The sequence below is a fragment of the Polypterus senegalus genome, chromosome 5 (assembly GCF_016835505.1).
Source record: "Polypterus senegalus isolate Bchr_013 chromosome 5, ASM1683550v1, whole genome shotgun sequence".
Classification (NCBI taxonomy): Eukaryota; Metazoa; Chordata; class Cladistia; order Polypteriformes; family Polypteridae; genus Polypterus; species Polypterus senegalus.
In genome coordinates this window covers 128,552,084-128,564,176 of record NC_053158.1, presented here as the reverse complement: position 1 = coordinate 128,564,176, position 12,093 = coordinate 128,552,084, and the positions used below count along the sequence as shown (strand labels likewise).

General features: G+C 37.8%; 1 protein-coding gene across 3 annotated transcripts in view; it reads right to left on the bottom strand.

The window, feature by feature from the left end:
- Positions 1-12,093, bottom strand: part of pign (phosphatidylinositol glycan anchor biosynthesis, class N) — a 283,091-nt gene that overhangs the window by 108,086 nt on the left and 162,912 nt on the right. For all 3 annotated transcript variants that reach the window (XM_039753344.1, XM_039753343.1, XM_039753345.1), the window contains 3 exons: positions 11,542-11,641; positions 10,781-10,873; positions 7,919-8,010 (listed from right to left, as the gene is read on the bottom strand). In XM_039753344.1, the coding sequence (XP_039609278.1) occupies positions 7,919-8,010; positions 10,781-10,873; positions 11,542-11,641 (285 nt within the window). The remainder of the gene's footprint in view (positions 1-7,918; positions 8,011-10,780; positions 10,874-11,541; positions 11,642-12,093) is intronic.

The window sequence follows — 12,093 nt, the reverse complement described above, 5'->3', positions numbered from 1 at the left end:
GATGAGAGTGAGTCTTGATGGGCCCGTGGCTGGATTGGTAAAGGGCAGAGAGCTCCAGTCCGACTCAGGCGCCAGCAAGGTGGAGGTGGAGTACTGGTTTGGGCTGGTATCATCAAAGATGAGCTTGTGGGGCCTTTTCGGGTTGAGGATGGAGTCAAGCTCAACTCCCAGTCCTACTGCCAGTTTCTGGAAGACACCTTCTTCAAGCAGTGGTACAGGAAGAAGTCTGCATCCTTCAAGAAAAACATGATTTTCATGCAGGACAATGCTCCATCACACGCATCCAAGTACTCCACAGCGTGGCTGGCAAGAAAGGGTATAAAAGAAGAAAAACTAATGACATGGCCTCCTTGTTCACCTGATCTGAACCCCATTGAGAACCTGTGGTCCATCATCAAATGTGAGATTTACAAGGAAGGAAAACAGTACACCTCTCTGAACAGTGTCTGGGAGGCTGTGGTTGCTGCTGCACGCAATGTTGATGGTGAACAGATCAAAACACTGACAGAATCCATGGATGGCAGGCTTTTGAGTGTCCTTGCAAAAGAAAGGTGACTATATTGGTCACTGATTTGTTTTGTATGTCAGAAATGGTATATTTGTGAATGTGGAGATGTTATATTGGTTTCACTGGTAAAATAAACAATTGAAATGGGTATATATTTGTTTTTTGTTAAGTTGCCTAATAATTATGCACAGTAATAGTCACCTGCACACACAGATATCCCCCTAAAATAGCTAAAACTAAAACAAACTAAAAACTACTTCCAAAAATATTCAGCTTTGATATTAATGAGTTTTTTGGGTTCATTGAGAACATGGTTGTTGTTCAATAATAAAATTATTCCTCAAAATACAACTTGCCTAATAATTCTGCACTCCCTGTATATATATATATAGCAAAATACCCGCCTCGCAGCAGAGAAGTAGTGTGTTAAAGAAGTAATGAAAAGAAAAGGAAACATTTTAATAATAACGTAACATGATTGACATTGTCATGAGTGTTGCTGTCATATATATGCCTGCCTAAATAAGTCACCCTCGCTTTGCTCTTACTTTTTTACCGTTCATTTAATCATGGCTAGTGGCGGAAAAATTATAAAATGGAAGGAGGATGGCTTTACCAAAACAATTATTGATGGCGAATCGATTATTCATTAAGCTTGAATTGGTGATCTGTTTTTCTGTGTTAACCTCATATTTTTTCATACTTCTTCTCAAACTAAGGTGGTGCGAGGGTAAAATGAATCGGGATGCTGATCAATGTAATCGGTGTACCAGGAAATCATGCATTGACAAAAGCTCCCTTTGCTTGTAATGCAAAGTGTGATTAAATGCATTATTTTTAACGCTTATGGAGCACATGCATCAAAGCTTCTCAGCTGTGCTTGTGCTAAGAAAAGGAAAGATTTTAAAATAACGTAACACAATTGTCAATGTGACCTTTTGTAAGTAGTGCCTGGAGGATTCAGTGTGTAGAAACTCGAGAGACAGCGTGTGTATTAACTTGTGGATTTTTCTGTGAGTATTTGGTGACAGTCTGACGGTTGCTTCGAAGACGGCGTTAGCTGGAGCTCAGCTCAGAGTGAAATGAGATGAATGGGAGGGGAGATGATGACGTGACTCCCCCACCCGCCTTAACTGTCAATCCCCCACAAACACAGTCTCTCGGAATTTGCATAAGCACACCCCTTCACCTACAATTTTAACTTAGTTGCAAAGTGATCAAAACTCTCGTTTATATCCTGCGTCCTCTCATTAAACTTGTATCCCGCATTACCTGTGGGCATGTGAAACGCCAGCGGTAGCCTGTCTATGAACTTAATTTTAAGTTTAGGTTTACACCTTGCTTTCTTTCAGAGGTAGCAGCACTCATGAATATGGTAGTATATGTCACTCGCTCGCTTCTTATTGTTTCGCTGCCTTCTCAATTATATAATGCATGTTTTCTTAAGCGCTTTTTGGAGGTCTTCCTGGTTTTCTACGCACTGCGTTGACAGTCAGTTCACGTGATTACGTGGGAGGCGTGATGATGTCACACGAAACTCCGCCCCGTCTTTCCAGCTCAACTCTATTACAGTTAATGGAGAAAATACCTTCCAGTTATGACCATTAGGCGTAGAATTTCGAAATGAAACCTGCCCAACTTTTGCAAGTAAGCTGTAAGGAATGAGCCTGCCAAATTTCAGCCTTCTACATACACGGGAAGTTGGAGAATTAGTGATGAGTCAGTGAGTGAGTGAGGGCTTTGCCTTTTATTAGTATAGATACATACATACACACACACACACACACATAAACACGCTTTTATCAAGGCTTCCGTCGGGTAGTCTTTTGAAATGAAATTTTCCTCCAATCAGTCGTAGCAACACGCTTTCTTCCGACTGTTACATTTTTGTAGCTCTGATGTGTGCATCAATGTCATCGGTGTATCAGGAAATCATGCATTGACAGAAGTTCCCCTTTGCTTGGAATGCAAAGTGTGATTAAATGCGTTATTTTTTAACGCATTATGGAGCACATGTATATCGAAGCTTCTCAGCTGTGCTTGTGCTAAGAAAAGGAAACATTTTAAAAATAACGTAACACGATTGTCAATGTAACCTTTTGTAAGTAGTGCCTGGAGGATTCAGAGTGTGGAGAAACTCTAGAGACTGCGTGTGTATTAACTTGTGGATTTTTCTGTGAGTATTTGGTGGCAGTCTGACAAAGTTGGTTCCGCAAGACGGCGTTAGCTGCGGAGCTCAGCTCAGAGCGAAATGAGGTGAATGGGAGGGGAGATGATGACGTGACTCCCCCACCCGCCTTAACTGTCAACCCCCCCCCACAAAGACAATCTCTTGGAATTTGTATAAGCACAGCCCTTCACCATCAATGTGAACTTAGTTACAAAGTGATCAAAACTCTTGTTTATATCCTGCGTCCTCTCATTAAACTTGTATACCGCATTAGCCGTGGGCATGACAAACGCCAGCGGCAGCCTGTCTATGATCTTAATTTAAACTTTAGGTTTACTCCGTGCTTTGTTTTCGAAGTAGCTGCACTCATGAATATGCATGTAAGTGTTTGACCAATGTTGACTTACTAATTTTGGTCCTGAAGCAACAAAGAAAATCAGGTGGTTTAGTTAGTCGTTGTGTAGATCAAACCAGAAAATACTGTTCCATAAGAACAGTATACTGATAAGTACATGAGTCTACATTGGAAACAACATTAAGGTATTATAAACCTTTCAAAAATGATGATAATCTATTAATTATGATGTAATAAAGTTCCTCTAAATGTCTTTTAAACAGATTTCTTTATTGTATGGATATTTTTATTGATTAGTACAGCTAAGTTCAATACAGAGCAAATATGTTATGTTTCTGAGATTCAAGAAAATAAACTCTCAAGAAAATAATAACCTAGCAGTGAGTCAATTATGAGTTAACCAAAATTCTACTGCAATGTTTCTGACTAACTCACACTTTAATAAGAATCTGATGAATATTTTATTAAGTGCTCCAAACACAGAATGCATAAAGTGAAGTGTATGAACCAATACAAACATATGAAACATAATTTAAACACATAAATAACACAGCACCGTGCTGATGGTGTATGCGCCCAAAAAGAAGAAGCCTTAGATTTCAGTCTGTAACAGCCAGTGTTAAGTTTGAGTGCATACACTGTCAGCACAGTGCTGTCAAATCTAAACATTAGCATGGCAAATTGCTCACGTACTGAAGTGACTTTAGCTGCAGGTGGAAGTCTCATTTAACTTATGGTGCCAAGCAGAGTTACGTTGACATGCAGAGCAGTCTATTACCTGGCGAAAACGTTGTGAATAAGCTGTCTGTTTTTTACTGTCCTGCCTTTGTCCATTTTCTATATTTCTGCATAAATATGACCTAATATTTATGCAGAAATATAGAAAACTACAACCAACCAGCGTACCATACGCGCATAATGAACTGTTTTTTAATGATTTTTAAGCACAGTGAGAAAATTAACATTTGAAAAATTGGTAATGTAATAAATCAGCAAGAAAAGCAACATTGTAACAATGCACGGAGCGAACCAACACACTATCGTCTGTGACTGAAAACTGGCGGATCGTCCTCGCGCCTTCTCCTGCCAGACGGAGGGATGAGGGTGCACGGCGCGGAGGTTGGAATGGGAGGAGAGGAGAAGGGCGTCCATTCAGCTCCGTCCGTCATGCTATTCTGCTGATTTCTTGTTCAGTATGCACTGCCCGCTCATGTGCCCACCTCCAACCCGTCACTTGAGTCGTCGTCTTTATACAGTCCAGATGTACCTGTGACTGACGTAGACTTTTCATTGCTCTGTACGGATCTGGCTGCTTTTCTATATATAATCCACTAAGACACCCGGCCACGGTAGTAGCGAGGTAGGAGGGGGGTGTGTACAAAGGGTTGGGACGTAAGCAGTGGGAGCGTATGAGTCGCACTTAGTGGGAATTCCACTGTTTGCAGCCCGAATGGGGTTCAACAGCTTACCCATGCCGGGTAGACACACGTTCAATGTCATGCATTATTATTTATTGAATGCTAAACACTTCTGGAAAGACGCAGTTGTCTAAAACGGGTTGGTGTGAGAATACAATAGTAAGCGAATGAAAAGATGGAACTCTGGAGAGAGCAAAATACAACACAATAGTGAACCCGCGGCATAATAAACGCCGCATATTTATTTAATGATGGTTGAACACTTCTGGAAAGACACAGTTGTCTAAAAAGGGAGGGATTGAGGATACAACAGAAAGTGAATGAAAAGATGGAATTCCAGACTTTTCATTGCTCTGTGCGGTTTTGGCTGCCTTTGTATATATAATCCACCAAGACACCCGACCCTGGTAGTAGCGGGGGGATGTGAACAAAGTGCAGGAGCATCTAAGAAGACGCATATTTGTTGCGGATGCGAATTGCTGTATGTAGCATGTAAAACAGTTTGCTATGGTGCACGCAGTCGTGCATCGTAACCGAAAACTCATTTTTTAAAGACTGCTCACTTCATTGCGTTTTAACCTCAGAGATAACCCTCGCAAACAGTTTTACACGCTGCATATGGCGATTCACCTCCGTGAGAAACATGCCTCTATTAACAGTCAACGTGGGTCGGAGCTGCATGTGACCTCTACGACAGACGAATATAAATGACGCCGGTTTTTCTGTGTCGTCGCATCCGAGTTGGTGGGCGTGGTTCTGTGAGTTGTCGTCGTATCCAATGGTCTTGGAGTTAGTGGGCGTGGCTCCTTCCTGCGTGCACCATTGGTGTGTCAGTTGTCAGTTGTAAAACAGTTTGCTAGAAGACTGCTTACTTCATTGTGTTTTAACTTCAGTTGTAAAGGAATGTTTTAAGGACCCTATGGGATACCCCTCGGTTTTGGCTGCTTTTCTATATATAATCCACCAAGATACCAAACTACGGTAGGAGGGGGGTGTGCACAAAGGGTAGGGACGTGATGAGTGGGAGCGTATGAGTCACACTTAGTGGAAATTCCACGGCTTGCAGCCCGAATGGGTTCAGCGGCTTACCCACGCCTCTCTGCGCTGGGTAGACACACGGTCAATCTCATGCATAATTATTTATTGAATGCTAAACAGTTCTGGAAAGACACGTATGTCTAAAATGGGTTGGTGTGAGAATACAACAGTAAGTGAATGAAAAGATGGAACTCTGGAGAGAGTAGAATACAACACAATATTGAACCCGCAGCATACATGCATGTGGACTCTTACCACAGGGACTAACTGGGTGGTCGGTGAGTTTTTGCGTCTGATCAAATGGGCAGGCAGTGTGAATGCTAGAGAGCGAGGGTAGACGCTGGCCGGTGAAAAAGGAGTGTTGGTGGGCAGGAAAACGTCTTCCGTGTTCCTGCAGGAGCATCTAAGAAGACGCATGTTTGTCGCGGATGCGAATAGCTGTATGTAGCGTGTAAAACAGTCTGCTACGGTGCGGTCGTGCGTCGTAACCGAAAAGTCGGTTTTTAAAGACTGCTTACTTCATTGTGTTTTAACCTCAGTTGTAAAGGATTTTTTTAGGGATCCCATGGGATACCCCTCGCAAACCGTTTCACACGCTGCATATGGAGATTCACCTACGCGAGAAACATGCCTCTATGAACAGTCAACCTAGCTCGGAGGTGCATGACATGCACATGACATTAACCTGACCTACACTGCATGTGGCCTCTACGACAGACGAATATAAATGACGCCATTTTTTCTGTGTCGTCGCGTCTGAGTTGGTGGGCGTGGCCCTGCGAGTCGTCGTCGTATCCAATGGGTTTGGAGTTTGTGGGCGTGGCTCCTTCCTGCATGCGCCATAGGTGTCTCACTTGGCGGCGGCTTAGTGAATCCACGCCCCTTCCGGCGTGCTTTCCATGGTTGTCTTGCCTTAGTGAATTATATATATATATATAGATTCTAAAGGGTTCACAAAGTTTCAAGCACAACTGTAAATGCCATCAATTCAAAGAGGGACAGGCAAGTTCATTGTACCACGTGAATGTCACTGAGAAAATAAAACTGATTAAAAAAACACAAGCGCTAACTTTTACAAGTAGGTTAAATTTACACCGGGTGTTACAAACTCAAATAAAATGTATTTTTTATTATACTGTAGAAATAATAATAATAGCAGCTCACTACTCAAAACATGGAGTGCCTTGTCTCGAACCTGGGACCTTCAGGTTATAAGGCAGCAGTTCTTACCTCTGCACCAATCAAGAAAATGTGGAACCTCCCAGATGATTGACATTTGAGTTTGAGTTTTTAACTCATTGACAACCACATGTAAATTGAATGTTTTTTTTTCCTTTGGTTATATTCTTGAATAAAAGCACAAGTTTATTTGGTTTTTAGACTAAAGCCTTCACACATTATACACTTCTTGTCATTATTAGTATAACATGGAAAAAGTTTCTGCTTTAGGTATGTGTTCAGCATTTCTTGGATTTCTCACATTTCCTTTCATCCTACACTTACCCAGATCTTTGTAGACATGGAACACATGAAATGCATGTATTCCAAATAATGATATAATGTATTATTTACCCTATACAACTCCAGGCACCCCACACGTAGATAAGGAGCCTTGGCTTGAGCCGGGAGACCTTTTTGCTTGCGAGCTGAGACCCATCAAGGCAGGGGATGGGACAGCAGGCTGCTGGCTGTTTCTGCTGATCAAAGCATTTACAAACCAAAAGATGCTGATGGTAGAGGTATGAAGGGATTTAAGTTGGGCCAGGATTACAAGTTTTTTCGTAGGCTTCAGGAATTATAGTGTTAAATTGAGAAATAACTAATCTTGACTCTGAATATTTTCATGAAGTCATACAGTTTAAAAAAGTGTGAAAAGCTCATAAAACATGAAATGGGACTGTTGTTGAAAAACTCTGAAGGAGATTTGAAACTTTGGGATATGGTGTTACTGTAAACCTAAACATTCAAAGTTAAAAATGCAGAATTTTCTAAACATGCATTCAGACATTCAAAAATGTTTCAGAAAATGTCAGTGGTGCATCCTGTGCAATGGAAATAAATAATTTAAGTAAATAAACAGAAAACATCGGTTAGGATGTGTCAATATGTTTCTTTTTACTTATTCAAAAGAGACTCACTCACTCTCCTATATAAAAAAAAAGTTTGAGTTTGCTTGAATAATGCATTAATATATGTAATAAAATGTGACCTTAATCTCTTCCTTAAACAAATCTGAAAATCCCAAATTTATAGGGATTCTACAATTCTTCCAATAAACTGCTTTGTCATAGAATTTATTATAGGTAGACTGAAACAGAATGAAACACAATATTTTTAATATTAAGTCAGTTTACTGAGTTACTTGCAGGTTCTCACACATTCAAAATACAAGTGGACTTATTTTTTCAAAAACAACAATTGTTACTTACACAAGGTTGATATTGGCTTCTCTTCCTACAACAGGCATCAAGGGGAATACTGCCAGAAATAAACAACCAAAGATCCAGCTTAGTGAGCCAACCTTGAGAGAAAAAAAAAACCAAAACAGGTAAATTTAATTTTATTCTCTGTCTTCCATTAATGTGTCAAGTGGAAAGGATGCATTAAATGATCTTTTAAACTCTTTAAAAGAGATAATACTGAAAGCTATTTTCTGTGGTCGATATAGTACATCACTGGCATATTGATGGAATAGATGAGGCCAATTATATGTAAGTGGTGGACTGATTAATCTTCTAGTGATTAATTAAGTAAGCCATATCTACTAGATGCAGGTTTATGAAACCATTTGTCCTTAAGACAGTGGTGCTAAAATGTTTAATGCAAAGGCTGCTGATAACTCAGAAAAATACTGTGATAACCTTTATTAGTTATACTGAAACTTAATGAAAAAGAGAACATATAGTAACATTTTTTTAACTGTAGCTACAGGTTACAAATTGGATGTCAGAAACCTCCTTTCATGGAATTTTGCATTATCATTTGTAATAAAGCATTGGTTACTCAAACATTTACCGGTACATCTAGCTGTGCTTGTTGAATGACTATGTGTTTGCTTCAATGCTTGTTTTTTATTCTGTGTTTTACGGTCATGTAAAATTATTACAGACTCCCTTACAGTAAGAAATAAAATGTATAAAACTGTAAAAACTGCACAACATATTTCCAATGCAATGATACAATCGGCTTAAAAAGTCTCACTTAAACTCAAGCATACAATCTTCTGGCTTAGCACTAGAATTACCAGAGCCTACGAAAAAACTCGTAGATCCGTCCCACCTTAAATCGCTTTTTAAAACCGTTCTAACCTCTCTGCCAGTGTCTTTTGTCATTTAAATGTGCTGATAAACACAAGCTGCAAGCAGCCGGTTATTCCTTCCCCCCAACAAACTAGAATGTGCACAAACTTCTCCCAGCTCATGCCTCAATTGACTATCTAGGTGTGAAGTGGAGTTTTAGAGTGGAAATAATAGATCCTTATTTGGAACACACTCATTTCATGTGTGTTCCGTTTCTACAGTAATCTGTGCAAACACATTGTTAAAACAGAAACTTGTTCATATTTTAGCAATAAATGTTACAAAATGTAGGCATAAACTATAAAATGTGTGAAGCCTGAAGGCCAAAGATCAAATAAACACTTTCACAAAAGGTTCAAGAATGTTACAACAGCTTCTGTGGCGTACCGGTAAGATTTCGTCACTCAGAGTGCAGCAGACTTGCCGTACTTCATAGATCTGAGTTCGATTCCCCACTGGGGAGATAATGTTTTTTTTAACCTTCGATGTTCTGCCTTCCTGCCTGAACTCCCTGTCTATCTATATAGTATTAACAGTAATTTTATTATTATATAGCAGCTTCCCTCTCTGCCTATCATATAGTGCCTTTTCTTCCTATCTATCTATATATCTATCCCTTAGGTGTTTTTTATATATTTCTTTATACAGTTTCCTATAGGGTGCCAAACAGGCAATTACAATAATTTTTGGAATATATAAAGTCATTCCTGAATATATAAAGTCAAAACTTGAATATATAAAGTAATTTCTGAATATATAAAGTCAGCGTCAGAGTATATAAAGTCATTACCGAATATATAAAGTCACTCCCGAATATATAAAGTCAAAGCCTGATTATATAAAGTCAGCGTCGGAATATATAAACTCATTTTTGAATATATAAAGTTAGCGTTGGAATATATCAATGGATCAATTAAGTATTAATTATTATTATTATTATTATTTAAAAAGGGTTAACCAATTCAAGTAGTGCAGGGAAATTGATTTTGTTTTATTGGTAAATCAATTATCACATCATTTGAACAAAACCAACCCAAGATCATAAAGCACAATCAGTCCACTACCTGTACGTTAGTCATAACGAAACACATACAGTACTTTTTTTTATAAACCATTGACTAGAGCCACATTAATACAAAAAATGTGGAAATGCATCTTAAAAGCAGTAATTAATAAATTACAATGCAAATCTTCACACTCTGAAAACTGTGCACAAAGCATCATAGCTTATGAAAAATAAACTATTATTACTTAGGTATTTCACTGGTTCAAACACTATACACTGTAATGCTGTAACATTACAGTTCATTTAAACAGAAAACAGCAGAAAGAAACTCATTCTAAATGCATAACAACTTATTATTTTGGAGCTTACCCATCATTTTATGAACTGATCATTTTGGAAAGAAAACGGCCGTTGCGGCAAACAGGACCACGAACTCCGAGTTGCCCACATCTAACTATGCAAACGATATATGGGCAGGTCTGAAATCCTAATGCCGCCAGTGTATGTGTTCACCCCTCTGAGTTCTGCACTCTAAACCCCCCTCCCCCAAGAGGAGCATGACAGTTTGTTCACAATTGAGAATCTTACTTGAAACTTTCAGGAGAAAGTGAAACCTTAAGAAGTAAGCATAATTTTGAGAAGCTCAAGCATAATTTACACATGTGAAATATAAATTTGTTGTAAATTATTACAAATTATTTTTGACAATGATCACACTCCATATTTGTGTCCCATCTGTATTTTATTATTCAAAATAAATTAAGGATTAAGCATTTTCCCCAGATGGCATCAGATTTCTCCATTTAAAATCATGTGTGCCTTTCAATATGAAATTGTCATGACACAGTGTCACTATTAACTGTGTATGTAAAAATAAAGACAAAAACAATGGCCTTTATTTCTAAATGGTGTGTTAACTACCTGCAATGTGTATATAATTGTTAAAAATTTTGTATTCAGCTGATTCGTGATTTGTATAAACCTACCTTTCTTTGATGCCAGAGTTTTGAAACAAATGGCCAACCAGCCAAGAAAGCAAGCCCAAGGGTTAGCATATATCGAAAGAAAAAGCTAAGCACCTAGAATAAAAAAAGTAGTAACTTTAGATGCCTTTAAGCAAAGAAAATATAAAATAAAATGTAATTAACAGTATACCAAATAAAAATGTATATCAATATAGTGTAACCTAACATCAAACATAGGAAAAACAGATTTGCTCTTTACAAAATTTATGCTAAAACTGATTAAACCTTTTAAAAAATACAATGAACAATGTCCATAGATTTAACAGCAGAACCAGAATAGCAGGTTACTACTATCATCATAACTACCATTTTCTGGCCTTTTCAGTGTTTTTGGCAGGAAACATTCCCAAAACAGCACATTCCCACTTAGCATTAATAAAAAATTTTAAAGATCACACAGAAATTATTGCATTCTGAAAGCAATCTGTGGCCAAAGTAAAGTTAAAAAAGTACCATTAATGGTTGTAGCATCTTGTTTTCACCACTGACCTATACCCAATTATCTCATGTCATACTTTTAGTTAAATACATAATAAAATCAACTTGTACAAACAAGTTTTCAGGACTAAGAGGGAATAATGTTAATTTATTTGTTTTACCTACTCAAATTTTTACCAAAACAGGGTAATATCTTTATGTTAAATATTCTGTATTATCAGTTCTAATAATATAGTAATTATAAGAACACTAAAACGTTTAAACAATTAAAAGTATCAACTTACCAGTAATTCAATTCCCAAAATGAAAACAAATAAAAATCCAAGGCTGTGAATAAATGGATGACGGAATATAACTCTGGTAATATCCTGAAATGTCATGATCCTGAAAAGATTTTGGTTTCTTTAAAATGTTAATTATAAAACACCACAGTAAAATTCAATTAATCTGTCCTTTCTGCTTATTCTATTTCTGATTTTTGTAAAAGGCAAATATAAAAGAACAGATTTTTTTAAACTTTTGTTAACTTTTCCTGCTATGGAAAAATAGGTTCACAAAGTAAAACTAATATTTATGTCAAACCACCTTTTCGGATTAATTTCAAATGTAAAATAAATGAATTATACTATTTGAACAACAGCTGGTTGATTTCAACACTAGTCATTATTGAAAACAAAATTCAGAACTTCTTAAACTGAGACATGATAGCAAAAACACTGTATGCTATTAGACTGCAGTGTTACCAGTTCTTTTGCAGAATATAAATTAAAGAAATCCAAGAAAAATAATAACACTAAGAGGTATCAAGCCCCTTTTAGTACAGTTCACAAGAATAA